Source organism: Panonychus citri, unplaced genomic scaffold, assembly GCF_014898815.1.
Source record: "Panonychus citri isolate SS breed McGregor unplaced genomic scaffold, ASM1489881v1 Contig00141, whole genome shotgun sequence".
NCBI classification, from domain to species: domain Eukaryota; kingdom Metazoa; phylum Arthropoda; class Arachnida; order Trombidiformes; family Tetranychidae; genus Panonychus; species Panonychus citri.
Genome location: NW_026515546.1, coordinates 4,891,258 through 4,919,100, shown reverse-complemented (window position 1 = coordinate 4,919,100; position 27,843 = coordinate 4,891,258). Strand labels below are relative to the sequence as shown.

The window sequence follows — 27,843 nt, the reverse complement described above, 5'->3', positions numbered from 1 at the left end:
TTCCACACAAAAAGATATCATATTAACAAAGTTTGACCATTTAGACCCTTAAGGCTACACATTAACAAGTGAAAGATGAATAAGTTAGTGTGTTCAATGTAATCTCCAGAAAGATGATGTTGGTTTTTGGCAGAAAATGTTGCAAACTTTTTGCTGGAATCTTTTCATTTCCTTGCAACATTTTTTTTCTTACTCTGGACAAGAAATTACATCTTATCCTCTTGCAAAGATGTTAATGATGATGAAGATGAAGAGAGAGAGAGAGAGAGAGAAACCTCCTCATCTTTTTGCAAAGATGCTTTTATCTTCTTCTTCTTTATCCCATATGATACTCTCACATATGCACATCTTCATCTTCATTATCATCTTTGTAATGCTTTTTGTTATCTTCTCATTTCCATCATCATCTCTTCATCGGTGTTTGATCTTTTCTTTTTTCTTCTTCTTCTTTTCCAGAGTCTTTTAATCATATTAAAGAATAGTAAAGTGTCTCTCTCTCTCTCTTCTATTATTTTTCTGTCATCTCTTATCATCATCTTCTCCTCCCACAGTTGAACAATATTATTAGTCCTCTCACTTACTCACTCAATTATCTCTCTCCCTCTCATCCAACCACCTCTGTAACTTTGTATGCGTAAAAAAAATCTTAATTTATATCAATACTTGTGAGTATAGTGTTAACATAGTGATTCTCACATAGACAATCAACGAGATCATCATTTATCATCATCAGCTCACTCTCACTCTCGACAATTCAACTATCATCATTTTATACTTTCTCTCTCTCTCTCATCATCATCATCATCATCATCTTTCTGTCTCACAAAGAAAGATCTATGATGATGCTATGATTGTCTCAATAGAAAGATGGTTTTATTTTTTAATCTGTTAACTTCTTTAACAGTTGAATTAATTATTTTTCTAACAATTAACCAGTTACCTGTTTCCATCTCAGCTCCATCTCATCATCATCAAAGTTCAATACAAAATGGAACCAAAGAACAAAATTCAACCTACTCATCTACATCCTTCTCATCATCATCATCATCATCATCGACGTTGTCTTCATCTTCATCTTCATCACCCTCATTATTATTATCACCATCAACGAAAGTTGAATTCACTCATAAACATGAGCGTTTCCCTCGTGCAGCAACCGCTCGACCTGAGCGTCTCTGGGACTATGGAGTTATCCCTTATGAAATCGAGGCCAACTTTTCCGGTGAACATAAAGCGCTCTTCAAACAGGCCATGAGACACTGGGAAAACTTTACATGTATTCAATTTGTTGAACGAACCCTCGAACATCCTAATTATATTGTTTTCACTGAACGTCCCTGTGGTTGCTGCTCTTTTGTAGGTAAACGTGGTAATGGACCTCAGGCCATTTCGTTAGGTAAAAATTGTGACAAATTTGGTATCGTTGTCCACGAATTGGGCCATGTTGTCGGATTTTGGCATGAACACACTCGACCTGATAGAGATAAACACGTTGAGATAGTCAACAATAACATCATGTCAGGTCAAGAATATAATTTCAACAAATTGTCCGATGAGGAAGTTAATTCACTTGGATTAACTTACGATTTTGATTCCATTATGCATTATGCTCGTAATACTTTTTCAAAGTCCACTTATTTGGACACAATTCTACCCCAAGAAGATATAATCCATAAAACTCGACCCGAAATCGGCCAAAGAATCCGATTATCTAAAGGTGATATCTCACAGACCAATTTACTTTACCGATGTCCAAAATGTGGTCGAACCCTTCAAGAACCAAGTGATACTTTTTGGTCACCTTATTGGCCTAATGGGTCAACTCAGGGTGAAAGTGAACATTGTGAATGGCGAATCACGGCAACTCATGGTGAACGAATTCAACTTAACATTACCGAATTGGACATTTACACATTGTCCGAGTTGAATACTAATCATAATAATAACGATGATAATTCGGGTGATGAAAATGATGATAATAATTCAAACAACTCGAACAGTAATAATGGTGAATGTTTAGATAATTATATTGAAATTCGTGACGGATATTGGCCGAAATCACCTTCGCTTGGACGTTTCTGTGGTAATAAAAGTCCAGAGATAATTATGTCAACTGGTTATCGACTATTGGTAACACTTAAAACAACAATTAAACAAATTGGACACAAAGGATTCAAAGCTCATTATGAAGGTAAACAATTAACTTTAATTGTAGATCAGAATTGTAATTATATTTATAGCATTTTGATAAATTGTTTACTGAGTGAAATCAGATCAGATTCATGTTTATGTTGTCAATTGTATGGCAATTTAATATAATCAATTCATTTTAATTGTGATTACATTTTCTGATTATCATGTTATTAGATTATGTTTACTTAATTGCTAATTTGATTGATTAACTTTTCTGTGTTTGTTTTGATGAAGTTAAATTTTTTCTCACTCAACTGAATTTAATTTAATTTGATTTAATTTCTTTCTTTTTTATCATGATTAGTTAGATATATTTCCAATTGATTAGAGATTTGATTTGAATTACTTGTGATGATTTAGCTTAAATTGTTAATCAAATTGCATCAAATTGTCACTTAACAAGAGATAATTACAATTAATTTGTTTTCTTTTCTTGATAATCATAATCACAACTTGTGAGTATAAGTTGATCATCTTAATTGATTTGATTCAATGATAACTAATTAACAGGTAAAAGTAAATCAATTTTATCAAAATCTCAACTTGATTAATCACAATGATCACCAAAGTTAAGTTAATTGACACAAGACAATCAATAATTATATAACCAACAGACAACAACAATTAACGATTTCCTATTTGTTGATGATTTTCATTAGTTGATCAAAACCTTAAAATCAAACAATTGATTAATTTTCCTTCGACAATTAATCAATTCCAGGTAAAGATCGGATTAAATTTTCTTCTCTATGGAAGTTTTCAAAGTAATCGCTCTTTAAATCATCGAAGGCTAATTAACTTTAGCATTTATATTTCATCGCCAAAGGGAATTTTGAACTCGAGTAAATGTTTATCGAAAAGGTTATTACCATGAACGATAAAATCTTCCTCCAGTGGTTCTCTGTTCTAGTCGAGTCTACAGTTAATTTGGAAGTGTTAAAAAAGATTAAATCGATTAACTGTAAATTTCGATCATTAATAGAATAGAAATCAATTGAAAGCTAATCAACTGTGAGATTAATTGAGTTAATCCTTTAATTCACCAAGAAACAATGATGATTGATTTGATTGATTTTCTAATGTTTAATTGTTAATCATTCTAATCACAAGTTAATTCTAATACAATGATCTTTCTTTGTTCTCTTAACAATTTAATTCTTGATTCTCTTTCTCTCTCTCTCTCTTTCTTTTTCTTTACGTTGATTATCAAGTGCGTAATTCAATTAACTTTTAATTGTCTTTCCTTGTTTATTTATTTCTCTCTTTCTATTGCCAACAATTAACAGCAATTTGTGGTGGTGATATTATCTCCGAGGAAGGAACTCTTCAAAGTCCTAATTACCCTGAAGATTATCGACCTAACAAAGAATGTATTTGGAAAATTCAAGTTCCAGAAAAGTATCAAGTTGCCCTGAAATTTTCTTCATTTGAAATTGAATCTCATGATAATTGTGTCTACGATTATTTAGAGGTTCGTGATGGTCATTCGCTGTCCAGCTCAACGCTTCTGGGTAAATATTGTGGCCACAAAATACCAGCTGATATCCGTTCAACGGCCAATAAACTTTTAATCAAATTTGTCTCCGATTCTTCCGTCCAAAAAGCCGGGTTTTCGGCCAATTTTATCAAAGAGTTCGATGAATGTTCAAGTGGCTCTCATGGATGTGATCATGTTTGTGTTAATACATTGGGTGGTTATCGGTGTGAATGTCGAATCGGCTATGAGCTACATTCGGATGGTAAAAAGTGTGAAAATGCCTGCGGCGGATTAATTGAAATCTCTAATGGTACATTGGTCAGTCCCTCGTTCCCTGATCTTTATCCGCCCAATAAAAATTGTATTTGGGAAATAATTGCACCGCCACAATATCGGATTACCCTTAATTTTACTCATTTTGACCTTGAGGGGAACAATGTAAGTTACAATCAACACTAGAAACCCAAAATAATGATACTAATTACCAAACAATCAATCATCTAATTTGTAGCAAGATTGTGAATACGATAGCGTCGAGGTTAAAAGTGTCAAGAGCGATAATCCCGATTATTATAAACACGGTGTTTTCTGTGGACCAACAAACCCGCCGACAATCACATCGATTGGTAACAGTTTACGAATTGAATTTAACACCGACAATAATGTCCAAAAAAGCGGATTCTCAGCGTCTTTTTTCACAGGTAAAACTTTTTCGATTTGTTTCTCTCGACCACAATGCGAACTTAACTTTTTGTTTCGATTTCAGATAAAGATGAATGTGTAATCAACAATGGTGGATGTCAACATATCTGTACAAATACCATAGGCTCTTATAAGTGTTCCTGTCATAATGGTTTCGTCCTCCATGATAATCGACATGATTGTAAAGAGGGAAGTTGTACCCATTCAATTGTTTCACCTTTCGGTTTGATAAGTTCACCAAATTATCCTGAACTTTATCCTAATCGTAAAGATTGTGCCTGGTTGTTTACAACTACTCCAGGTCATCGGATTAAACTTGTTTTCGAAGATTTTGAACTTGAAACTCATCCCGAATGTGCTTATGACCATTTAACTGCCTACGATGGATCAACACTCGAAAATACCACTTTGGGAAAGTTTTGTGGGTCCAAATTGCCCCACCCGTTGCTCGCATCGTCAAACAAACTCTACATGATTTTCAAATCAGATCCATCAGTCCAAAGGAAAGGATTCAAAGCGACACATACAACAGGTAAATTATCAATCAATCGATATCCGATCTTCTAATTAAATGATCGCTTATTCATAGTTTGTGGTGGACGATTAATGGCCTCAGCAACCGTTGAACATTTGTATTCCCATGCTAAATATGGCGATTCTAATTACGATAAGAAAGAAGATTGTGATTGGATAATTGAAGCTCCTAATAGTTATCGAGTTCGACTTCGTTTTCTTACCTTTGAGATCGAAGCGGAAAACGATTGTAGCTACGATTATGTTGAAATTTTCGATGGTTACGATACAACTTCTCGTCTAATTGGACGATACTGTGGTAATAATGTGAGTATCTAATCGAAAATTAATTCTCTTTTTATTTACAATCAAGAAAAGAGGAACATTTTCTCTTCTTCTCCTCTACTAATCTCCTTAAATCCGATACTCTTCCATTCCCCTAATCCATTCAAACGAAAAGACTAAGGTCCTTTTTAGACCTTAAGGTTAAATTATAATTTAAAAAAGATGAAGAAAGAAAGAAAAAGAGAGAAGAGAGAGAAAAGGAAAAGGAAGATGATCAGAGAGAAAGTATTGATATTCGTTGAGAGAGATGAATTTTCTTTACTCAGTTTAATTTAGACTGTCCAGTGGTCAAATTGTTTCTCTTTTCATCAATATGAAAAATTTCATCTTCTTTTTACTCATCAATCTAATTAACTTGTGTTCCCTAATTGATCAAGTTCTAACTCATCCACCTTATAGTCCATACCAACGTCCGTCACATTATCAACCACCTCCAGTCTATTATCCTCCTCCACCTCCTCCTCCACCTCCACCTCCTCCGACTGTTTATTACCCACCACCTCCTCCACCCCCACCAGTCTATTATCCACCTCAAGTTTTTTATGCAAAACCTTCACCTTATTATCCAATATACTATTATATTGTTTATCGTTGATTAATTGACTAGTTACCACCGGAGATTCTGGGATCAAGTGAATTCATCTTGTTAAGATTTCATTCGGATGATACTTTACATTACAAAGGATTTTCAATTGCTTTTTATGCTTTGGATGCTAACGAGGATGGTCAGTTCATCGAGGAATCATCATCTTTGTCCATCACAAAAACAAAACTATAACAATTAAATATATCATCAATTGCATGTGGTTAAATTTACATTGTATTACATAAATATGTTTTCTTTAGTTTGATTTGATTCAATTAAATCTTTTGATTTCAAAATGATGATACATCGATTTTGTGATATTTGTGAATTCATTTTGTAAAATTTTTGAAAAAAAAGGTGAAAAGTGTCAATTCAAGTTGACAAAACATTTTCTGTTGATACGATGAGATGGATTTATGAATCTGTGAGTAAATCATGATGAATTATCGAGATGACTGCGATTAATTAGTCTTCATCTTCATCATCACCAAAAGATAAAAGTCTATTGTCATTGAGCTTTTTTCTATTGTCATCAAGTTTGGCGATTTTTGATCTATTAGATGGAGAGTCTTTCATGTTTCGTTTAGAATTTTGTTGGATTTCGCTTGTTGATTTTTCGTCTTCAGTTGATTTGATTGGTTTTTTAAAAATTAATCGTTCTCCGGACTGGTGAGTCTCTGTCTCTTTGTCGCCCTTAATTTTGTCACCATCTTCACCTAAATAAGATGTAAAATCAAATATGTTAGAAATTTGAACAATGTTTCAATCAGAATCATAACATTTATCAGATCATCACAAAGATAATTTCGGTTTTTGGATCTTAAATTATTCTGAAATTAGAAACCGAAGTTGATTTTGTGTTCACTTGATAGGAAACTCACCTTGATTTGCAATAAACTCTTGGGCTTCTCGTTCAGTTACTTTACTATTCTTTGGAATTACAATCACTGGTTTCTCATCATCCTGATCAGCGTAATCGTCTTCTGATGCTTGAGGTAATTGTTCATTCTAGGAAAGGTAAGTTTGGGTGAAAAAGAAAACAATTGATAAAAATTACAAACAAAAATAGAAGAAAAAAAAAATGTAAACAAACCTTTGTTTCTAAATTCGGTCCTTCTTTATATCCGATTTTGGCTTTGATTCGCTTCAAAAAAGCGGGTTCGTCTGGTTTGGAGAACATAATTCCATTTTTACGCGACATGATTAAAGAACAAAAAATCTAATCCAATCAGTTAATCAAAATTAAAAAGATTCGCAATTTTAATTAATCTTAAATTCTAATGCGCTTACAGCTCCACCTGTGGAAAAGAAGATGAAATAACTGAGATTCTTTCTTGATGTAAATTTTTTTTTTTATAAGAATTAAATTGTTAAATTTAACTAAATAATTAATATTTAAATTGTGTTTTATCATAAAAATTGAAGTACTAAGTGTGGAGACCAAATTGAATACAAATAATCAGGTAGGTTCAGCAAGACAGAATACTCTGAGACAGAATACTGAAAAACACGTTTCTTATATAAGAATGAACTCTGACACTAACAACTTCTCGACAGAATACTTTTACCTTCCCCTATTTTAGAGATCCACCTGAATTATATGAACAATATATTAAAATGTAAGATCAAATGTCTAATTGATTAATTTTTTATTTTTTTCAATTGTAAACAAAATGAAAATTCAACAAAAAATTTTTTTGCTTTGTGTTCTCTTTATTGACACCCCCTGGTGAATGCATTATACATTATTCTTCAGGAATCCTGAGGCGGATTACCTGAAGGTCCTTCCGGACACTGGACTAATCGTTCAGTTTACAAAGGTTTTTTTTTTTTTGAGTTTAATTTCATTAGTTTAACTTCATTAGTTTCAATTCATTAGTTTAATTTCATATTTGGTAAAGTTGAAATGGGTGCCGTTTGTTTGAAGGTCCAAAGATAGTTTGACTCATTAGGTTTGTCATAAAGAAAAGGAGAAAATAAAAAAACAAAATTTTAGAATTTCAATCTTTTCAAAAATATAAGTTTGAGATATAGAAATTAAGTTGCATCAAATTAAACAAAACTTACCAATAAACAAAATGGTTGAAGTTACGACGCAATAATAGCTCAGTTTTAAGGTTAACAAAGAAAACAACTAAAGTAACTGTTGAACTATCATAATTTTGGTATCAACTTGATCCTTGTGATGAGATGAACATTAATAACACAAAATTTAAATTAAAATTCACAGGTAAAGTTAATTAAATTAAAATTTATCAGGAGCGAAAAGTTAACCTATTACAATTTACATTCTCTCTATCATTCGGTGGCTCAGATGACCGATCGAGGGCAGCACTTGAGGCTGCTCAGTCTTCGGACGACTGTAGTTAGTCACCTCTTGGAGGATCAATAAATTGTAAACACATGTGAACGAATTAATTACAATTGTAATTTTTAATTAACTATTTAACTACAAATGAATTTTTGTTCTCAAGAATTAGTTGATTGTTTAGGGAACAATTCGAAACGAGGTTGAAGATCATCTTTATCCGAATTTCTATCCTCATCGTTGGTTTGTTTACATCGATCATATGTTTTTCTCTTGATTTGTTTGTCAATTTGATCTTGGTTAAGGTTAACTTAAATTCAACAATTAAATTGTCCACCATTTTATTGGAAAGTTATTTAGTCATCTAAAATTTAACTATCTCAATGAGTTTCATCATTAGTTGAATTTTCCAAGAATGGTTGATAAAAAGGTAATTCTAATTTTGGTAGAATAGATTTTGTTTTCATTTGAATTCTATTCTTAAATTTGATTTTTCTTCTATTTCTTGTTTACAGTTTGGTAAATCTGAGAATAATCAACAAATTGTTCATGATGCTGATTTCCCTCAAAAATATTGTATTTACATTTTAAGGTGAGTTAATTACTTTTGAAAGAATTAGTGTAATTAATTGATTGTTTTCCTCTCTAAATTTTGACCAACAGAAAATTTGATTTTGAAAATTTCTACAACACTAAATTCATTGATAATCAAATCACCCGGAGAACTGCTTTCGCTATTCGTGCTTTTAACACCGAAATATCACAAATTCGAGATGTAACAACTCAAGATCAAATCGCCCGGATGAGATTCCAATTCTGGTATGATGGTATTGAGAATGCAATGAATGCGGAACAATCAATTAATCATCCATCGCCCAAACAACAACCGCTTCTCTACGAAATTTCCGAGGTAAATTTTTCCATCATGAGTTTAGTAAATGAAAATTTAATTCTTCACTTTCATTTGTTGTTGTGTTTCATCAGTTGATTGATTTTCTATTTCCTATCTCTCTCTCTCTCTTTCAGTGTAATAGATTATGTGATGGTCGATTATCAAAGAGATGGTTCAAACGTTTAATTGATACTCGTGATTCTCCTGAAGGATTAAGTAATTTTCCTTTCACAACTATTCAAGAATTGGAAAGTTACAGTGAGAATTCAGTGTCACCCGTTTTTTACCTCATCTCAGAGGCCATTTTATCCCAAATTACATCATCTAAATCTACACCCGGTATTCAATTGAAATTGGATCACATTGGAAGTCATATTGGTAAAGCTCAAGGATTAGCTAATGTCGTTCGAGGGATAATCCATAATGCCAAATATAATCGTTGTTATATTCCCTCGGAACTTTTAGTCAAGCATAATGTCACCCATCAAGATTTAATCAAAATCAATGATAAACCAGCAATCAAAGTGATTGATGTTTGCTATGATATTGCCTCCCTTTCCCACCAGCATATAATTAAGGCTAAAAAATTGACTCAAGATTCATCTTTAGGACAATTTAGCTCGATATTTTTACCAATAATTACATTAGAAAGATTTTTGGACAAATTGAGACGAAACAATTTCGATGTGACAAAAACAACTTGGGGACGAAAAGATTTATTTTTCCCTTTGGTTTTATTTGGTCGATCAAGATTATGGAAATTGGGTCGAATTATCTAATACACAATTAAATGTATTTAAATGTCTCAATCAAAAGTGAAAAAGTATCACAATTAAATCGGAAAATATAATTGTTAACAACAGTTTGTTTTCTGTTCAATTATGTAATCGTCCCTCTAAGTAAATCTTCAAGACAAAAATTCTTGTCAACATTTCAACAATTGAATTTAAATTTTGTCTCTTTTCACAATTAGTTTTACTAGTCAGTGACTTTTCTTGATTTCTACTAATTGTTCAACAATCATGGAAGGTGGTATTGATCCAAATGACGCTCGTCTCAAACAATTAAGGATTAAAACTGGTGTCCTTAAGAGGTGAACCATTTTTTGTTTACAGTCTTTCATAGTATTTGAATTGAATTTGTCTTTACAATTACAATTATTTTCTTGGTTGTTTCTTGTTTTCTTAATTGTTAATTGTTGTTTTTCTCTCCCTTCAAAGGCTTCACAAGGAATTACAATGCTATGAACGAGAAAGGACTGTTGAATCAACCAAATTGGAGGAAATGAAATCCGAAAATGCCGTGGCCAATGATATAGCCCACCAGGTAGATTCTAATTGATATTTCTTCATATTTGTTTTCTATTCCAATTTAGATTAAATTGTTGGACAGTTTAGATTTTTGACCTTTGATTGTCTTCTTTTTCTAGGAAAAAGTATTGGAGGAAACTGAGAAAATGCTACCTGGATGCAAGGAAAGATTCGAGGCTGCTTATGTTGACCTGAGAGGATTGGTCATGGTGAGAAAAGCGATTCTATATTTTGATTACAATTCAATTGTAACAATTGTATTGATTTTCTTTTTCTTAATTAGGAATCTGAGGAGCTATGTGACTCGGAACTTTATAAAGCGGCTCAAAATCTACTGGACACTATTCGTATTTGAACCATCAGGGTCGTTGAGATCATTTTTAAGTTCGGTTTAAAATTGATAGCAAAATCGCAAACGTTTTCCGTTTTTCTCTCAACAATTTCTATCAATATGATCCTTTATGCTTTTTCATTTATCACCGTAGCTGAACTGAATTGAATTAATCAATGTTACTTTAATTTGCACCATTTTTGTATTATTACAAGTGAACTGATTGGAAATAAAGTTCATCTTTTTCTTTCTCGATATTTTTTGTCCCCTGGCAGTTGATTGTAGTCACGAATTAGTTACACAAATATTCAGCAAGTTAAGGTTATATTATCGTTATTAATATTTTCACCAAGTTGTATCAACATATAACTTGTTGGACAATTATTTTACAAACTAATTCAGGTAAATTATCATATATTTAAACTTCTAAGCAGCGGCCTCAGCTTGTGCTTTCCTAATTCTGGCTTGTCTGGCATCCAAACGTTTCTCTCTTTCATATTCCTTCATCCTTAAGACTTGACTGAAAATAGAATAGAAAAAAAAGTAAACAAGACATTCATTAATCACCATGAGAATATCAATTCTAAACAAGGTAACAAGAATAACCTACAGATGGATATGTAAATGAAACGGTCGATACTTACTCATTGTGTTGACATTCGTGCCAATTTTCCTTGTAATGTGCACATTTACCAGTGAATGGATAATTATCTCTCATGCAGGCTTGCCATTTGATAGCATGATGGGCACAATAATCTCTATGAGAGTCGATTAATTGAGCTGATTCCATTTCGGCCTCAGTTGCTATACTGACTCGTTCTTTTCTTCCTTTGGGAAAACCATATAAAGGATCATATTTACTCTCATTTCTTGGATCAGGATAACCTCGCAAATGAGGTACAGTCCAATCGAAAGCGTCCCGTGAAAGTTCGTTTCCCATGTTGATTGGAAATCCAAAAATAATCAACAAAAACACCGAAACTTAATTAAAAATAAGCAAAATTGAAATTGTAAACAAAAAGTCAACAAACAATTGACCTTAACACCGAGAGAAAATAAAATCCAATAGATGGCGCAGTTAACAGGGAACGTCACTTAATCTAATTGAGTTTTTTTTTCTCGAACCCAAAAAAAACCAAATTATTGAAGCTCATTCATAAACGATATAATAGTAAATTGGATATGGATAGTAAGGATAAGACCTTGTATAATAGACTTGAGGGGGGTAGTAGACTGGTGGTGGAGGTGGAGGAGGTGGTGGGTAATAAACAGTCGGAGGAGGTGGAGGTGGAGGAGGATAATAGACTGGAGGTGGTTGATAATGTGACGGACGTTGGTATGGACTATAAGGTGGATGAGTTAGAACTTGATCAATTAGGGAACACAAGTTAATTAGATTGATGAGTAAAAAGAAGATGAAATTTTTCATATTGATGAAAAGAGAAACAATTTGACCACTGGACAGTCTAAATTAAACTGAATAAAGAAAATTCATCTCTCTCAACGAATATCAATACTTTCTCTCTGATCATCTTCCTTTTCCTTTTCCTCTCTCTCTCTCTCTCTCTCTCTCTCTCTCTCTCTCTCTCTCTCTCTCTCTCTCTCTCTCTCTCTTTCTTCATCTTTTTTTAAATTATAATTTAACCTTAAGGTCTAAAAAGGACCTTAGTCCTTTTCGTTTGAATGGATTAGGGGAATGGAAGAGTATCGGATTTAAGGAGATTAGTAGAGGAGAAGAAGAGAAAATGTTCCTCTCTTCTTGATTGTAAATAAAAAGAGAATTAATATTCGATTAGATACTCACATTATTACCACAGTATCGTCCAATTAGATGAGAAGTTGTATCGTAACCATCGAAAATTTCAACATAATCGTAGCTACAATCGTTTTCCGCTTCGATCTCAAAGGTAAGAAAACGAAGTCGAACTCGATAACTAATATACTCAGGAGCTTGAGCAATGATACAACTGATGTTTGTATTTGATTAAGAGATAAATTCGAGACTGATTGTTCAAAATCTTTGAAAACAAGTTAAATCCCATATTGATTTTCCTTAAGGTCCTACAGATTTCAATAGAAATGGATTAGTATCAATGTAGAGAGATTAGTTGATAAAAAAGTAGTTCAATTCCTGGAACGGATAAATAATCCAAACAGAATCAGGTACTCACAATAATATCACAATTAGCTTGAGGATAAGGAATTACCTTTGGTATTTGCATGTTGACATCTCGAAATTATTAATAGTTTCGAGAAGAAAAAAAGTTCTAACTAATAAAAGAAATCGAATCAAATTTATCTGGAAATTATTTTTCCAACTTTAATTGTTGATTCGATATAGTTGTAACTACTCATTTGTTGAGTCTTAATCACAATTAAAGATGAAATTAGTTCGAGAGATAGTTAATTGTGAAACAGATTGTTTTTTATTCATGCATATATATTTTTCGGTAGTTAATTATATCATATACACAAAAAGTATTTAATTTAATTGTTAATTTTCCCAATTTATATTTTATATTGTAAGTCTACTCTGTTGATTTGGTTGTGTTTGTTATTAGTTAATTGCTGTTTTGATTGAGTTTCCAATAAATATTTTTCCGTTTATTTTGTTGATGAGATGATGGTGATGATGTTAATTGTTAGTTAATTGTTGTAATACTTTTCAAGCAAAAAAAAAACGAAACAAAGAAAAACTTTTTGTTAACATTAAAACATTACGATTGTTAAAATTTGACTGATCAAAAGTTATTATCATCATTTAAATTAAATTAAATTAGATCCTCATCTCAATTGATTGTGTGATGATTTAGATTGGCGATGAAATTAAATTTCCTTTTTAATTGAAAAACAAGCAAATTGTTAATGTGCAAAGAGGAAGAGGTTTGATTAACATTGGAAACTCTCATTGATGATGTTTTAATTGTTTGCAATCAGAGGAGTAAATGATTAAGAATAGAGATGATGATGATTAAAAACAAAATTTGATTCTCGCAATTCACAATCAAGTAAATAAATCAATCAATTTGTAAACTGTAAACTAATTAGTTAATTGTTATGGTTTCTCTTTGTCCTTTTAAAGGTAAATCAATGTTAACAGAACTTAATTACAATTAATTGTCACAATCATTCAGGTAAATCGGATAAGATAGACTTTATTTACCACTAATCATTAAATTGTTTTTCTTAATTTTCTCTTTGATTAAAACTCATTTTCTTAGATTTGTTGTTGATTGTAAAACGAAAATGAAAATAAAAACATAAACAGGAGAAGAGGAAAAACATTGATGAGATGAGAGAGGAGGAAGCGGATATTGAGATCGAGAAGATCGAGTCCACGACGATGGTTCAAAGTTCGAGACGAGGTTCAAGTTTCATTAAATGATGAGAGAATGATGAAGACAAATCATGGTGAAGCCGAAGATTTCCTCAGGTAGATTATCGTTAATATAATAGTCGAGATGATTTAATGGATGGGAGAGAGATGAGGAGAGGGAATTAATTACTAAATCAACGATTTAGCAACGATTTATATATAGTATTTATAGTTGATGGATCGTCGAATGCGAAACAAGGGGAGAAACGAAACACTCGCAATTAGTAATTAGATTTAATCAATCATCTTCTGGCCAATTAATTGTTCCACCAAATTGTAAATCATTATAACCCAATTGAAAAGTAATCATTTGTTTGATCAAATCCAAAACAAGAAGAGGAAAAAAAAAATCAATCCAAATTGTTGTTGTTGATGATGATGTTAATCAGTTAATTGGGTTTGTCAATTCATGTGGATTTTGATTATATTAATTGTTGATAAATGTTTTTTTTACGTGAAATTTATTAGGGAAAATCAGTTTTAATTGTTGTCGCTCGGTGGTTGTGGTGGTTGTGGTGGTGGTGAATGTTAATTGTTGTGAATGTTATATGTATTTTTGTGTGTGTTGTGTGTGTGTTTAGGTTGATTGTTTGGTTTGTTATTCATTAAATGGAAACAATTAATTACCCGAAAACCAAGCAAATATAACGAGAACGAAAACAAGTCCCACTCCGACCATAACCGCGATCATTTTAGCGTTTTTCCACCAGTATTTTGATTTAAGGGCTCCCGCTTGTTTCTCGAACATTTCGGCGCCTTCCTTCAGGGCATCGGCTCTTTCGTCTAATTGTGAAATCATTGCATCACGTTCCAACACTTTCTCTACATTCATTCTCATTATTTCCGTGACCTCATCGACCTGAGCTTGAGTTTGCTGCATCCTTTTCTGGGCGATCTGAACATTTTGTGATGGCTTAGGTTTATCTGGATCATCGTCTTGTTGATCGGCCTCTGGTTTACCCTTTTCAACATCTTTCTCGTCTTTCTTACCACGACCAGACCTACAGGGTACATGTATAAACGGATATTCATGTACAGGGGGTTGAGAAGATAAAGAAAAAGATGAGAAAATCATTATTATTGTTGCGAAATTAATTGTTAAAGGTTAGGGTCATTATCGGCTACTTGGGATGGATTAGAGATACAATAATCATGATGAAATGAAACTGATTATCATTGAAATTGTTAGTTTATCTTGAGTATTATTGGTTCTGGGAGATAGAAAGAGTGAGAGAGAGAGGATGATTTCTCTCAGAAAGAAAGTAAAGAAAGAGAGAAAAAAATTCGAAAGAGAAGATAAAAGTTCACCTTAATGAATCAATATTATTTTCTTTCCACTCTCATATTGATTGAGAATCTAATCATGGATGCTAATAATAATCATCTAAATATCGAGTGAACATAATTAAGCGACTAATTGTTAACAGAATTATCTGATTGTTGTAACTATTGTAACGGTACTTTTAACAATTAGAATATGAAAGGTTCAATTGTCAATCAATGAGAAGTTTACAAATCAAGGTAAACAATTGAGAACAAGAGACAAGAGAGGAAAAGAGAAAGAGAGGAAAGAAAGAAAGAAAAACTAAGAGAAAATAAAAAAGAAAGAAAAGAAAGAGGAATAAGTAAGAAGCATTCATGGCTTCAATGAGAAAATAAAAAGACTTTCTTTTTCTCTTTCTTATTTCACTTTCTTCTCTTTCTTTTCCTTCCCTTCCCTTCCCTGTGTATATCTCATGAATACACACACACATTTACTCCGGATTATTCTGGGAATGAATCACAAGATGGACTTACATTATTAGTATTTGTTAATAGAATTTAATTGTAACAGACTAGGAAGATGGTGGAAGTTAAATTGTTTAAGATAATTTAATTCTGAAGCACAAATAACACGAAACAATTGGAATATATTTCCAATTAATTAATCCGAAGGTGTAAACACAATAGAGAGAGAGAGAGAGAGAGAGAGAGAAAGAGACACAGAAGACAAGAAAGAAAGAGATAAAGAAAGAGACTTTTACACTGAATTAATATATTGAACACTGATTGTTTGTCTATGATCAATTGGAAATTAATTGAGAAGAAAAATAATTTTATTCAGTTGATTAAGAAATACAAGGAAGGATAAAGAGAGAAGGAGATTAACCGATCAAGTCAATCGAGATGAATACGTTGGGAGGATATGATATTTGTCTTATTTATTATCAGAATTTAGGGTAAACAGGTAAAAAAAAGACGAAATTCTGGTTAAATCAGTTTAACCCGAAAGGAAATGAGAATGAAAATGTTTCTGAGGAAAATTCGAAGAGAAGGAAATTCGACGCAAGGTTCTTCTAGTTTCTTTTCTTTATCATGACAAACAATTGATGGAAACTCGATTCAGATCGATAATCAGGTTTAACTACAATGAGACGACTCTTCGAGTTTCGAATCGACAAATAACAAATGTTACTCATTTTCTTTCGTTTATTTTTTTATTTCTCTTACTTTTCTTTCGAACTTTTATAATTTTTTCTCTCTCTTTCTCGATCTCTTTGTCTTTCTTTTGTTTACTGATTCTCTTAATATTTCCATGGGTTGAATTGAATTAACATATTAAAAGAGTACAATTAATCGTGACACTAAATATCAACAACTTATCACGAAAAGTTTTCCATTTGAATGTCAATTTGTATCACTTTATCACTAATCACTGATTTACTAATTAATTATTCAGGTAAATTGATTGTTGACTTTGAATTATCGTCATGATTACTAAAGTTTCATGCACTGTGGCCTTATCCACGATTTGATTGCTTTTTCTTTATTGGAGTAATTTAATAATCCTGTTGATTGGATCCGCAAATTGAATAGTTTTGATATTCAATTGTAATAGTTGATCAAGACACATTTGATTGTTGTCTTGGTTTTATTTTCATCTCCCGTGGAAGTAGCTGTTATTATAATATATAAAAAGCATATAATTGATCAAATGGTTAATTTGAAGAAAAGGTAGAAATTTAAATTAGTTTTTGATCAACAATTAAATTCTTAATTTTTCTTTGTCTCAGCAATTTTAGGCTTCTCGTATTCGATGACAACTCTTGGTCGACTCCTCTTGATCCTTTCTTTGATTAATTCTTCTTCCTCTGATTCACTTTCCATTTCTGATTCATCTTCTGAAGTATCAGTTGCTGAATATTCTTCCATTTCTGAATCAGTTTCCTCAAAATCTTCGGCAGCAACAAACTGTACTTTCTTTTCCTTTGATTTTGCTTCTTTCGAAGTGCTTGGTTCATCTTCGATTTCGACTTCACTGTCAGCGTCTTCGTCTTGCATGGCTTTATCGAAAGCAGTTTCTGGGAATTTATACATATCACCATAAGTTCCTTGTTTCAACCTGAGAGAAAATAAAGAAAAATTTAGTGAGAAAAGTTGGTTGAAAGGATGAATTACAATTCCTTTACCTTTCTAAAAGCTCCCTTTCAATCGCATTATCCAATTTCGCAGCTAATAAGGCTTTAACTTCTCTTCTTCTTTCTCTTCTTTCAATCTTCCTCGGCATTGTCACCAATTTCTTTTGTCTTCTAGTGGCCATTTTTCTCATTCGCATGAGATATTGAAAAATTTTTGTATATCGTTTTTTACACTTGTGTTTCGATTGGAATGGCCAGTAGATTAAATGTCTGTCAATTTCTTGCAATGCAGTTTGATAATCTTTAGATAATCGAATTTTTTCCCATAATTTGGCTGGAAAAGCGGCTCTTTCAATTGTCTTAATGTAAAGATAACAAACTCCTTCCTCTTCCCGTACAGTAGCATAGTTACTATTTGCCAAAGGACAATTGCTACGATTACACAGACCCATAACATTGTATTCATTTTTACAGAAATCCTGAGTTATGCTCCTAAACAGAAAATGAAATACACAGAATGCAAATTAATAAACATTTCAAAAACACCAAAAGAAAAGCAATAATTAAAAATAAACTCACTTAAGCTTATAAGAACAAGTTCCAGCTCTCAATGTATTCCAAATAACCTGGAAAAAGAATAGAACAAAAAAAAGTCAAAAAACATTAGAATCAATAAACCAGACCAAAGGTTAACCTTAACAATCAACCGTAACTTACATCGTCATGTTGCATGGTTGATTTAGAATGAAAGAATATTAAACTAGTTAGTTAACAACAATAAAAACGAATTACAAATCAATGGTGAATTAATAAAATAAACACAATCAATTTAAGTTGCACGTGGAAACCATAAGGTTTCAAATAGAAAAACTATTTATCTTTGTGGTTTTCACTCAATAGAACAGAACTGATGATCGAGAACAGAAAAAAATGAGTAATCAACAAACAGTAAATCAAATTAATTTTATCAAATAAAAGAAATAATTAAATATAAACAATCAAATTCTAAACAATTAACCAAACAATTACAGAGAAGAAAAAAATTCTAATTACAATTCAGTTGTCTAGATGTCGCTGTTGATCGAGTTTCGACCGGTTGACCAGGGATCTTATTCTCATAAACAATAGTAACAACTCCCATTAGAAAACATAAACAACAATTTTAATTGTTTTCTTTTTGTTTAATTAATTAAATTAATTCTAATTTTTTTGGTTTACTGATTAACTTTAATTATACGCTAACATGGTAAGTCATTGATCTTTTGTTTGATTGTCTTCTTTTAGGTTAACTTGTTGATAAAACTGTTGATTTATTTTCCCTTTTATTTCAACAGAGATTCAAATTGTTTGGTGATCTTGATTGTCCAGATTGGGTTTTAGCTAATTTAAATTTACTTGCTAAATTGGTAATTATATTTGTTATATTATTTCACATTTGATATGTTGTATTAATTTTTCTAATTTGTTATCTATTCGTTGATTTTAGAGTTCGGTTAAAGTGAAACTCATTTGTAATCTAGTGATTTCTGATGTTGGAAAAAAAGAGATTGATGTAAGTCGCCATTTTGTTTTTAATTTTCTTTTAATTATCATTGGTATTTTCTATTTCTTTTTCTTTGCTGTAGTTTGAAAAACTGTTAAAGATCACCAGTGATGCCAAATTTGATGAGAAAGACAGTAGAGCTTGTTTTATGGTTGTCTCATTTATCCTTAAAAGTGCTTGGAGATTTAATATTGAACAGTCTATCGTTACAGCGGAATTACAACAATTAGGATTACCTAAAGGTTTTATTTTTCTTTCTAAAATTATACCAGTCTTATTGTTTGATTTCTTTTCTTATCCAATTTGTTTATAGAACATACAACTGCGATTGCCAAAGTTTTCGCTGAGAAAGCTGATGATATGAGAAACGCTCTGAAAAGTCAAAGTCTTCGTCTCAATAAGCTCGATGAAATTGAGACTCAAGTAATGGATGGATTCCAAACGGACAATTTCAAGATTAACACAAAATTAGGATTGATTAAGATGAAACTCAACAAAAATGGATCAAAAGAAATGGTTGAATTTGCTATAACCAAAGAGAAATTAGCAATTCTAATACAGTCATTGAAAGAAGCTGAAACATTAGAATAGAGATTCGATCTCTCTAACGAAGTCAACAATTTAAATCTTGATTAGTTGACATAATCGAAAGTTGCCAAATTTGTACTATTCTCATTCCATGAACATCTTTCTCATCCTATGAGAAAAAGAAATCAATTTAATTTTTAACTTTTTTAATTCCCAGACTCAAAGGTAAATTGAATTTATTTACTTTAGATCAATTTGCTCAAACTAACTTATACAGTTGATTATACAAAATAAATCTTGGTAAGTTGATAATGAGCACAAAATTAAAGTAAACTCTCATGATAAGATGCCACTTGATTGAAAGCAAAAGAGTCAATCAATCAATTTTTCTGGTGTAAGACTTTCGATAATAAGAGTAAAAAAGTCCGAGAAAGATAAAAGCATTACCCAGATTAACAACTATTGAGGATTTAGGGAAGTCACAATCGGGCAGAGCTAACGAATATAATCCATGGAGAATGGCGAGAATAAACTGACCGATCTGAAGAGTGGTCAAGTATTTTTTTGTTGTTCGCAGGAGTTTTGTGATTCGAGGATAAGACAACGAACCATTGGCACCAGAGACGAAAGCAGCTAATCCATAATAAGTGTACATGAACGTATGAACACCCGAATTGAGAAGAGGAAAGAACGCGTTATTTACACCAGTATAGAACTTCATTCCAATCCAAACGGAAATTGGTACAGTCGAGTGATGGAAAACATGGAGATCGGAAATGTGAGAATTTTTCTTCCTCAGAACAAAGAAAAAAGTATCGGCGAACTCAATCAACTTGGATACGAAAAACAACCAACCAAGACTAAGTGATTCTAAAGCTTTATCAGAAAAATCCGTTGGATCATAAGGATATCGTGTACATCCCCATGCATCTAATCCGAATGATAAAATGATAGATCCACGATAATAAATATAACCTGAGAGAACGACCATCGCAGCATTGTAACCGATCAGAACACGACGCAGGTCATATGGTTTACGGTCTCTCATCCACATTGGACCAAAATACTTAACGATGAGCAAATATAAACCGACGAGAGTTAATGTTAACCATGGACCAGAATTGAAGAAAGGATAGTCGGCGATTCTCGGGTCACCCTGGTGATCCCAAAAGTCGTGAACATAATAGTTGAGAGTTTCGCTTGCTCGTTGAATTACCATTGAACCAAATCAATCAGAAAATATACTGAAAAACTGATTAAAAAAGAACAATCAAAAAAGCGAAAACTCATCAATTAGGAAAATTAATCAACTACTTTAGTTTAAAACTGCACCTCAGGACGCTGGTGATTAAACAAAGACTTGTTGTTAATTAGCATGATCACTCGAAAATGTGACACCTTAAAATTGATGATCTAGTGATTGGTCGTGATCAAGAGTAATTAAACAATTACAATGTATTTGCTGATAGATTTCTGTTGTGATCAAATTTTGTTGCAGCTTTCATTGTGCTTTTAAACGTGTTGCTACTTTAAATTGGTTCATACAAGATGAGAATAAACAATCAACTAACTTAAATTATTCATTTTCTTTGCTTGATCACCAATAATCAATGGTAACAAATTGTTACTCTTTGATTATTAAATAATCAAATCAATCAATTATGTGAGTTCTTAATTTTCAAATAGAGTAGATGAATCTTTGAGAAATTTAAATTGTAATAAGTTGTCATATAAATAAACAGCAATGATGACTCTTGTGAAAGTTAATCGTTTAATTGTCGCCTATTAATTGATTGTCCGTCATTGACTTTTAGTTTAAAGAAAACATGATTTACTGATTGATACTCTCTGAGAATCTCCTTAAGATTAAGATGCTAAGGATTTAAATAGGATTATGAGTTGAGATGATTAAGAAAAAAGTTAATCCTTTAAATTGACATTTCTTTTCAAATATTGTCTCCATCTCGATTTTTTTTCCTTACCTTGTTAAATTGCTGATAATTAATTGATTGTTGATCATTTTATTGTTTCTCTCTCTCTCTCTCTCTCTCTCTCTCTCTCTCTCTCTCTCTCTTCCTCTCCCTCCTTTGTAAGTCAAGGTTGGAAATTAAAGAAACAAAATTAACTGATTGTTATTCTGATGAATAATTAGATTCTTATTAGCAACCGGATTAAAGTTAGTATAATGAATTGGAAGGAAATTGATTGAAATTGAAGAAATTAGACAACAATTAAATATTATAATGATAAAATAATTCCAGGTCAATTAACTACCAACAAAAAAAATTAATTGTTCTAATGAAGATTCTAGTGTGAAAGTAGATTAACAGTTGGCTAATCGTGCAGTAATCAAGGTTAATCCGTTTAATCAAGAGGTGTGTAGTATTATAGTAATCAGAAAACTATATCTATCTAATTAATTAAATTGTAATTAATTTTGATTAAAAGGTGAAAACTTTTCAAACGAAATGAAATCAATGTCAAAATATTTTCATTCAATTGTTTTCAGCCTGGAAAACATTAAGAAGAGATTAGAGCAACTCGGTGAACAGAAAACAAATCTTCGGACTAATCACAATTAACTTTTACAATTTATCATTCTACACACTCTCACTCTCTTTCTCCCTCTCCCTCTCACTCTTACACTTATCATCCCACCAGAACAGGTAAGATGACAAATTGAAGAAACTCCTTTTCATTGAATATTTTACATTAATCTCAACGTGAGTCCCTTTCACTTTTTCACTTATCAACTGGTTTTAACACCAACAATCAAATTGATCAACAATTTAAGTGATTGACAGTTAATGTGTAAATATTTTCAATCAATCAACAATTAAAACTTGATGAGGGGACAGAAAATTTCAAATAATCAGTAAATTCTGATATTTAATCTCATTCTTATTCGTTCAAATTACTTTTTCTTTAATCTTTTCATTTTCTTTTAAAATCTTTTGATCGCTATGGCTTTAAATTCAACCGTTTACCCTAAGGACTGACCCTAAACAGAATAAAACAAATCCAAGTCCGCGAGGCAGTTTCGACACACTGACCAATCGTCTTCCTTATTCTCATGTGCTTTCAACTGATCATCCCCTGTTAATATAAAAGGACTCTGGCCTTGGCCGATCACTTCAGTCTCGTTCCTCGTTGCAACCGATCAGAGAAAATCAATTCAACACCAAGTGTGTGGTGATAATAATTTATCTCTAATTGTTTTTATCGTCGGTTAAATGACAATGTCCTTTTCTCGAATAAGTTCATCAACAATTCATCGACTAAGTAAAACTTTCAACTATTATGTTCACGACTTTTGGGATCACCAGGGTGACCCGAGAATCGCCGACTATCCTTTCTTCAATTCTGGTCCATGGTTAACATTAACTCTCGTCGGTTTATATTTGCTCATCGTTAAGTATTTTGGTCCAATGTGGATGAGAGATCGTAAACCATATGACCTACGTCGTGTTCTGGTCGGTTACAATGCTGCGATGGTCGTTCTCTCAGGTTATCTCTATTATCATGGTTCTATCATGTTATCGTTCGGATTAGATACATGGGGATGTAAGCCCTCCGATCCGAAGGATTTTTCTGATGAAACTTTAGAATTTTTCAGTCTTGGTTGGTTGTTTTTCGTATCCAAGTTGATTGAGTTCGCCGATACTTTTTTCTTTGTTCTGAGGAAGAAAAATTCTCACATTTCCAATCTCCATGTTTTCCATCACTCGACTGTACCAATTTCCGTTTGGATTGGAATGAAGTTCTATCCTGGTGCAAATAACTCGTTCTTTCCTCTTCTCAATTCGGGTGTTCATACGTTCATGTACACTTATTATGGATTAGCTGCTTTCGTCTCTGGTGCCAATGGTTCGTCGTCTTATCCTCGAATCACAAAACTCCTGCGAACAACAAAAAAATACTTGACCACTCTTCAGATCGGTCAGTTTATTCTCGCCATTCTCCATGGACTACATTTCTTAGTTCTGCCCGATTGTGCCTTCCCTAAATCCGCATTAGTCGTTAATCTGGGTAATGCTTTTATCTTTCTCGGACTTTTTTACTCTTTTTATAAAAAATCATATACAAGAAAAACTGACTGACCAATGGTCAGAAAATAATCTAAATAAATTGTTACCCTTATTTTAATCAATTACTTTTCTTACCTTTTGTTCATTTTCTCAGTAATCAAATACTATAATCATACATTGGCTCTAATTAATTAGTTAGCTGGTTAATCGTAGCGCAATTTAGTGCGTTCGTGTGAGCACTCAACTGTTAATCTACTTTCACACTAGAATCTTCATTAGAACAATTAATTTTTTTTGTTGGTAGTTAATTGACCTGGAATTATTTTATCATTATAATATTTAATTGTTGTCTAATTTAATTTCTTCAATTTCAATCAATTTCCTTCCAATTCATTATACTAACTTTAATCCGGTTGCTAATAAGAATCTAATTATTCATCAGAACAACAATCTGTTAATTTTGTTTCTTTAATTTCCAACCTTGACTTACAAAGGAGGGAGAGGAGAGAGAGAGAGAGAGAGAGAAAGTAACAATAAAATGATCAACAATCAATTAATTGTCAGCAATTTAACAAGGTAAGGAAAAAATCGAGATGGAGACAATATTTGAAAAGAAATGTCAATTTAAAGGATTAACTTTTTTCTTAATCATCTCAACTCATAATCCTATTTAAATCCTTAGCATCTTATACCTGAGGACTAGAGTACTCATCATTATCATCTTTATCTTCATCTTCATCATTGTTGACAAGGTTAAATTGTCAACAATTAACAACAATAACTATATGACTTTGAGTATCACTCCAGGGGATTCAATTACAATCAGAAAAACATAAAAAAAATTTCAACGTTGATGACAAAATATATTACATGTTTGGTTACATGATTAAGTTAATTTACAGCAAAATTCAATTAGTTAATTAACACTGATCATCACAATAAATGCTTTTTTAGTCAAGGCTTTTTGTCCAGTAATCAATATATTGTTAAATCAATCAGTTTCGTATGGTCATTAAATTAACTCTGCGAGAAAATGTTGATCAGTCAATTTGAGGGAAATTTATCATCTTAATTGTTATATTATTGAAATAGGAGAAATTAACGGGAAAATGTCAATAATTTACTCCTTAATTTGATTTGTTTACTTCAGTTAAATAACAATCTAATGATTATTTGAACAATTATTCCCTAACAATTTAAGTTAACATCGTTTCCTTGATTTAAGAATTCAATTTTCAGGGAAATTATTAAAATCTAATTGCTGATTGTTGGTGAAAAATTTGCTTTTTTCAACATATTTAGTCAACTGTTTGTAATTAAATTTGACTGTTGTCAAGTTAATGTAATTAGCTTAATTTTCTGGTAAATTGTGCAAACTTTTGTCAATTGAAAAAGGTTAATAAATTGGTTTCTTTTTTTGGTTTAGTTAAATATTTATTAATTGATGACGTTAATTGTTGATTGTTTATCTATCACCTAAATTGCAACAGGCAATTTAACGATGATCATTACTGATTTATTAATATTAATATTAGATCATAATAATAGACAAAGCTTATTGTCAATTCTTGATTGATTAATAACAAATGGACATTGATATTGAGTTTACAATTAGATGAATAAGTTTATGATTAACTAAATGAATCCATGAGGAGTGGCAATTGATCAAATGATTTAAGAAAACAATTTCTCATGAAATCAAATGTTGAACAAATTCTGGAATCACAATCAGACAATTCAGGCCAATCCAAGTTAATTGGCTGATCAGATTTAGTATAAATTGAGATGAATCGTTTATTTTTTTTACAATAATCAACAATATCATCAGCTGATTGTTGAGTTACACCATAACAAGACCTTAAATCAAGTATAATCAAATGAGGTAGAAATGTAATTAGTTCACTAATATGATCATCTTGCAGATTTTGATTGCCTCGTACAGCTAAATGCCTTAAATTGGGAAATTTGGTCAAAAAATTACGCAAAGAAATCCAATTGTGTGAACAATCATATACCTGAATAGAGAAGAGAAACAAAACAATTAACAATAATAAAGAAAGTCTTGACCAATGTTCATTAAAATTCACCGTATATTGGATGACCAAATCACGGAGACAATAATTTTTCACCGATTCATCAAAAAAAACTCCGTTCGAGCCATGGACATTAAAATAAGCGCTGACCAGTGATGGACAAAAGTCGATCAGATGAAAACCAGCATAGATATTCAATCTATCAAATGGTTCCAATGAAATTTCCAGAATTTTAAGATTCTCCAACATTGATCCATTGTAGATGTAATTAGTTTCACCTAAACAATTAACCGATTGAACAATCAAAAGAGAAACTGAATTAGAGTGGAAGAGGAAAGATACAATCTCGACAATTAAGCTAATTACCAGTTGTATCATTGATATGAAGTCTCTGTAAATTGGGTAAATGTCTTACAAATCTTTCTAAATGTCTAAAACTTAAATACCAAATATATAATTGTTTTAATTTAGTTCCACAGTTAATTATTATATCGGTGAAGTAAATTTTTGAATATCTCGTTGCAATCATTTCCAAATTACCACAATAACGAGCCAACACTTTGGTTAGAACTGGATGATAGATTAATCCTTTAATCGACTTTGATTTGGTTAATATATTAACCAAATCTTCATAATTGAATTCATTTTTTCTTGGTACATCAAGAATCTGTAACAATTAAGAAAACAAGAAATCACAATTAGTTTTGGAAACAAGTTAATTGTTCAACTTTACCTTAACATTGGGTAGTAATTGCCAAAAGTTTATATCCTTAAGTGCATCTGATTCACCAAAGTAAATTGTATCCACTGAATAGCTTGAACTTGGAACACCTTAATTGTTTGAATATACAAAATAAATTGATAACAATTAAGTAATTTGGTTGTTACGATGTTGGGAAAATCGCATTTCATTTGATTTAATTGTTTAGAATAATTTTACCTGTTAAATATTTCACATGGAATAAACGTCGATTTATTAAATAGTTCCATCGCGAGCAGACTGTTGATTACAATTAATAGAAGGAAAAAAAATTATGATTAGTTAATTAATTAGAATAATTTAAAAATCAATTGTTGGCATTTTCTTTCACATTTCAAACTAACCGCTTTTCTTTTTTCTCGCTTACAATTGGTTGAGATTTTTTCTTTCTCACCAAATGTAAACAATAACAAAGATAATTAAATGTTAACTTTTTTAATCGTCTAATTAAATTACTTTTACAATTAACTGATTGCTAATTTAGTTTATAGATCAACAGGAATATGTTAATAAATTCATCGGATTCAATGTTAATGTTACACAAACATTTCCACCAACAAATAATTTGAATGATCAGTTAATAGTTTTTTATTTAATTATCTCAAACGATGAACACTTGATCACTTTAACAATCAACTAATCAATTAATCCTGATCAGTATGGTTGTAATATTGGAAACAAGATAATTACCTTCACCACAATTGATTAAATCATCTAAACCATTGATACGTTTGAAAATTAAATACAAACACTCATCGGGTAAGTCATTTAGAAACATTTTCACATCTCTTGTTGATTAATTGATCTAATCAACAGTTGATGATTAATGAAAAATGAATCCAATTGGTCACATTTAATTAACAATTAACGGTGAACAAAAATAATCAGGTAAACAATTCAATGATAATCAACTAAATCCAAAATAATATCAAACCTTTTGTTCAATTTTTTTTCAGTTTACTTGGTTATCTCCTTGGTGATTACAAGTTGAACCTTTTTCCCGGTAATTATCAATTCAATTTAATTCGTTACAATTAACTCCCAAAAACTGTTAACCATAATACTAATCCAGTTTATTTGTGATTGTAATTAGAAATGAACTTAAATTGTGTGTGTTATTTGAATTAATAAAAAAAAGGGAAGAAACTGTTGGTTATATCAACAATTATTAACCTTAATTATTACCTTAGTTTACTTAATTAATCAAAATCATTTCATTTAATCATCGACATCATCAATTTACTAGAATTCAAATTTTCCCCATTGAGTTAACACAGAGACTCATCATAATCACCCAACTTTTTGCTTAATCTTTTGATTAGAATAATCAAACTTATATCAGTTTGAAGAGCACCAAAAATATGACCGGTCAATATACAGAAACAATTAGTTAATTGTATTCACTCAGAGTAATTAACTGAAAACATTGAGTTTTCAGTTAATTTTCAACATAAACAAGATATTCGCACACACCAACCAAATGTTGACCAAGATGTCAAAGGTTATACTTATATATATAT

At 31.4% G+C, this 27,843-nt stretch overlaps 12 protein-coding genes and 2 long non-coding RNA genes across 14 annotated transcripts; 7 read left to right on the top strand and 7 right to left on the bottom strand.

Annotated features, from left to right (window-relative positions):
* Positions 1-682: 682 nt before the first annotated feature.
* LOC128395491 (tolloid-like protein 1) lies at positions 683-6,118 on the top strand. Its single transcript, XM_053355918.1, has 6 exons — positions 683-2,191; positions 3,480-4,108; positions 4,182-4,371; positions 4,437-4,904; positions 4,962-5,212; positions 5,838-6,118. Exons 1-6 carry the CDS (start codon positions 868-870, stop codon positions 6,006-6,008), a joined length of 3,033 nt encoding a protein of 1,010 aa, XP_053211893.1. The 5' UTR covers positions 683-867; the 3' UTR covers positions 6,009-6,118.
* On the bottom strand, positions 6,028-7,114 carry LOC128395501 (uncharacterized protein KIAA1143 homolog). The gene is made up of 3 exons (XM_053355930.1): positions 6,910-7,114; positions 6,698-6,824; positions 6,028-6,532 (listed from the first exon to the last, which is right to left on the bottom strand). Exons 1-3 carry the CDS (start codon positions 7,015-7,017, stop codon positions 6,282-6,284), a joined length of 486 nt encoding a protein of 161 aa, XP_053211905.1. The 5' UTR covers positions 7,018-7,114; the 3' UTR covers positions 6,028-6,281.
* On the top strand, positions 7,108-7,806 carry LOC128395506 (uncharacterized). Its single transcript, XR_008326664.1, has 2 exons — positions 7,108-7,279; positions 7,374-7,806. It is a non-coding gene; the product is annotated as an uncharacterized LOC128395506 (long non-coding RNA).
* A 347-nt stretch (positions 7,807-8,153) lies between these two features.
* On the top strand, positions 8,154-9,961 carry LOC128395495 (NADH dehydrogenase (ubiquinone) complex I, assembly factor 6-like). The gene is made up of 4 exons (XM_053355921.1): positions 8,154-8,554; positions 8,640-8,716; positions 8,788-9,034; positions 9,151-9,961. Exons 1-4 carry the CDS (start codon positions 8,540-8,542, stop codon positions 9,793-9,795), a joined length of 984 nt encoding a protein of 327 aa, XP_053211896.1. The 5' UTR covers positions 8,154-8,539; the 3' UTR covers positions 9,796-9,961.
* A 7-nt stretch (positions 9,962-9,968) lies between these two features.
* Positions 9,969-10,912, top strand: LOC128395505 (tubulin-specific chaperone A-like). The gene is made up of 4 exons (XM_053355933.1): positions 9,969-10,109; positions 10,237-10,342; positions 10,446-10,535; positions 10,610-10,912. Exons 1-4 carry the CDS (start codon positions 10,039-10,041, stop codon positions 10,679-10,681), a joined length of 339 nt encoding a protein of 112 aa, XP_053211908.1. The 5' UTR covers positions 9,969-10,038; the 3' UTR covers positions 10,682-10,912.
* A 61-nt stretch (positions 10,913-10,973) lies between these two features.
* LOC128395502 (NADH dehydrogenase [ubiquinone] 1 beta subcomplex subunit 7-like) lies at positions 10,974-11,713 on the bottom strand. Its single transcript, XM_053355931.1, has 2 exons — positions 11,302-11,713; positions 10,974-11,177 (listed from the first exon to the last, which is right to left on the bottom strand). The coding sequence occupies exons 1-2, from the start codon at positions 11,595-11,597 to the stop codon at positions 11,084-11,086; spliced, it is 390 nt and encodes a 129-aa protein (XP_053211906.1). The 5' UTR covers positions 11,598-11,713; the 3' UTR covers positions 10,974-11,083.
* Positions 11,714-11,807: 94 nt separating this feature from the next.
* Positions 11,808-12,887, bottom strand: LOC128395143 (uncharacterized). Its single transcript, XM_053355544.1, has 3 exons — positions 12,865-12,887; positions 12,470-12,624; positions 11,808-12,022 (listed from the first exon to the last, which is right to left on the bottom strand). Exons 1-3 carry the CDS (start codon positions 12,885-12,887, stop codon positions 11,808-11,810), a joined length of 393 nt encoding a protein of 130 aa, XP_053211519.1.
* Positions 12,888-13,064: 177 nt separating this feature from the next.
* Positions 13,065-16,758, bottom strand: LOC128395504 (synaptobrevin-1-like). Its single transcript, XM_053355932.1, has 2 exons — positions 15,831-16,758; positions 13,065-15,034 (listed from the first exon to the last, which is right to left on the bottom strand). Coding segments are annotated over exons 1-2 (384 nt in total). The 5' UTR covers positions 15,833-16,758; the 3' UTR covers positions 13,065-14,652.
* A 144-nt stretch (positions 16,759-16,902) lies between these two features.
* On the bottom strand, positions 16,903-18,427 carry LOC128395496 (protein MAK16 homolog B-like). The gene is made up of 4 exons (XM_053355923.1): positions 18,149-18,427; positions 18,011-18,057; positions 17,483-17,923; positions 16,903-17,415 (listed from the first exon to the last, which is right to left on the bottom strand). Exons 1-4 carry the CDS (start codon positions 18,161-18,163, stop codon positions 17,067-17,069), a joined length of 852 nt encoding a protein of 283 aa, XP_053211898.1. The 5' UTR covers positions 18,164-18,427; the 3' UTR covers positions 16,903-17,066.
* A 115-nt stretch (positions 18,428-18,542) lies between these two features.
* LOC128395500 (COMM domain-containing protein 4-like) lies at positions 18,543-19,720 on the top strand. Its single transcript, XM_053355929.1, has 5 exons — positions 18,543-18,677; positions 18,766-18,837; positions 18,918-18,983; positions 19,057-19,216; positions 19,288-19,720. Exons 1-5 carry the CDS (start codon positions 18,675-18,677, stop codon positions 19,563-19,565), a joined length of 579 nt encoding a protein of 192 aa, XP_053211904.1. The 5' UTR covers positions 18,543-18,674; the 3' UTR covers positions 19,566-19,720.
* Positions 19,721-19,784: 64 nt separating this feature from the next.
* Positions 19,785-20,785, bottom strand: LOC128395497 (elongation of very long chain fatty acids protein 7-like). The gene has a single exon (XM_053355924.1). It carries the CDS (start codon positions 20,719-20,721, stop codon positions 19,879-19,881), a length of 843 nt encoding a protein of 280 aa, XP_053211899.1. The 5' UTR covers positions 20,722-20,785; the 3' UTR covers positions 19,785-19,878.
* A 1,409-nt stretch (positions 20,786-22,194) lies between these two features.
* Positions 22,195-23,655, top strand: LOC128395409 (elongation of very long chain fatty acids protein 7-like). The gene has a single exon (XM_053355834.1). It carries the CDS (start codon positions 22,736-22,738, stop codon positions 23,600-23,602), a length of 867 nt encoding a protein of 288 aa, XP_053211809.1. The 5' UTR covers positions 22,195-22,735; the 3' UTR covers positions 23,603-23,655.
* Positions 23,656-24,956: 1,301 nt separating this feature from the next.
* On the bottom strand, positions 24,957-27,155 carry LOC128395375 (uncharacterized). Its single transcript, XM_053355793.1, has 6 exons — positions 27,014-27,155; positions 26,504-26,563; positions 26,297-26,394; positions 25,930-26,230; positions 25,618-25,841; positions 24,957-25,545 (listed from the first exon to the last, which is right to left on the bottom strand). The coding sequence occupies exons 1-6, from the start codon at positions 27,099-27,101 to the stop codon at positions 25,162-25,164; spliced, it is 1,155 nt and encodes a 384-aa protein (XP_053211768.1). The 5' UTR covers positions 27,102-27,155; the 3' UTR covers positions 24,957-25,161.
* LOC128395376 (uncharacterized) lies at positions 27,073-27,470 on the top strand. The gene is made up of 2 exons (XR_008326621.1): positions 27,073-27,211; positions 27,280-27,470. It is a non-coding gene; the product is annotated as an uncharacterized LOC128395376 (long non-coding RNA).
* Positions 27,471-27,843: the final 373 nt, after the last annotated feature.

Coding starts and splice junctions, on each gene's coding strand:
- LOC128395491 (XM_053355918.1), top strand. CDS start 868: ATGGTTTTATTTTTTAATCTGTTAACTTCTTTAACAGTTGAATTAATT. Junction 4,372..4,436: donor CTCAGCGTCTTTTTTCACAG/GTAAAACTTTTT, acceptor TTTCGATTTCAG/ATAAAGATGAATGTGTAATC. Junction 5,213..5,837: donor GACGATACTGTGGTAATAAT/GTGAGTATCTAA, acceptor TTAATTGACTAG/TTACCACCGGAGATTCTGGG.
- LOC128395501 (XM_053355930.1), bottom strand. CDS start 7,017: ATGTCGCGTAAAAATGGAATTATGTTCTCCAAACCAGACGAACCCGCT. Junction 6,825..6,909: donor GACCGAATTTAGAAACAAAG/GTTTGTTTACAT, acceptor TACCTTTCCTAG/AATGAACAATTACCTCAAGC. Junction 6,533..6,697: donor AGAGTTTATTGCAAATCAAG/GTGAGTTTCCTA, acceptor CATCTTATTTAG/GTGAAGATGGTGACAAAATT.
- LOC128395495 (XM_053355921.1), top strand. Junction 8,717..8,787: donor TATTGTATTTACATTTTAAG/GTGAGTTAATTA, acceptor TTTGACCAACAG/AAAATTTGATTTTGAAAATT. Junction 9,035..9,150: donor TTCTCTACGAAATTTCCGAG/GTAAATTTTTCC, acceptor TCTCTCTTTCAG/TGTAATAGATTATGTGATGG.
- LOC128395505 (XM_053355933.1), top strand. CDS start 10,039: ATGGAAGGTGGTATTGATCCAAATGACGCTCGTCTCAAACAATTAAGG. Junction 10,343..10,445: donor CCAATGATATAGCCCACCAG/GTAGATTCTAAT, acceptor TTCTTTTTCTAG/GAAAAAGTATTGGAGGAAAC. Junction 10,536..10,609: donor ACCTGAGAGGATTGGTCATG/GTGAGAAAAGCG, acceptor TTTCTTAATTAG/GAATCTGAGGAGCTATGTGA.
- LOC128395502 (XM_053355931.1), bottom strand. CDS start 11,597: ATGGGAAACGAACTTTCACGGGACGCTTTCGATTGGACTGTACCTCAT. Junction 11,178..11,301: donor CACGAATGTCAACACAATGA/GTAAGTATCGAC, acceptor TTCTATTTTCAG/TCAAGTCTTAAGGATGAAGG.
- LOC128395143 (XM_053355544.1), bottom strand. CDS start 12,887: ATGTCAACATGCAAATACCAAAG. Junction 12,625..12,864: donor TCAACATGCAAATACCAAAG/GTAATTCCTTAT, acceptor TACAAACATCAG/TTGTATCATTGCTCAAGCTC. Junction 12,023..12,469: donor TCTAATTGGACGATACTGTG/GTAATAATGTGA, acceptor TAATTGATCAAG/TTCTAACTCATCCACCTTAT.
- LOC128395496 (XM_053355923.1), bottom strand. Junction 17,924..18,010: donor ACTTGTTCTTATAAGCTTAA/GTGAGTTTATTT, acceptor TTTTCTGTTTAG/GAGCATAACTCAGGATTTCT. Junction 17,416..17,482: donor GAAAGGGAGCTTTTAGAAAG/GTAAAGGAATTG, acceptor ATTTTCTCTCAG/GTTGAAACAAGGAACTTATG.
- LOC128395500 (XM_053355929.1), top strand. Junction 18,984..19,056: donor TTGGAAAAAAAGAGATTGAT/GTAAGTCGCCAT, acceptor TCTTTGCTGTAG/TTTGAAAAACTGTTAAAGAT. Junction 19,217..19,287: donor ACAATTAGGATTACCTAAAG/GTTTTATTTTTC, acceptor ATTTGTTTATAG/AACATACAACTGCGATTGCC.
- LOC128395497 (XM_053355924.1), bottom strand. CDS start 20,721: ATGGTAATTCAACGAGCAAGCGAAACTCTCAACTATTATGTTCACGAC.
- LOC128395409 (XM_053355834.1), top strand. CDS start 22,736: ATGACAATGTCCTTTTCTCGAATAAGTTCATCAACAATTCATCGACTA.
- LOC128395375 (XM_053355793.1), bottom strand. CDS start 27,101: ATGTTTCTAAATGACTTACCCGATGAGTGTTTGTATTTAATTTTCAAA. Junction 26,231..26,296: donor AATTACTACCCAATGTTAAG/GTAAAGTTGAAC, acceptor TAATTGTTACAG/ATTCTTGATGTACCAAGAAA. Junction 25,546..25,617: donor ATTTGGTCATCCAATATACG/GTGAATTTTAAT, acceptor TTCTCTATTCAG/GTATATGATTGTTCACACAA.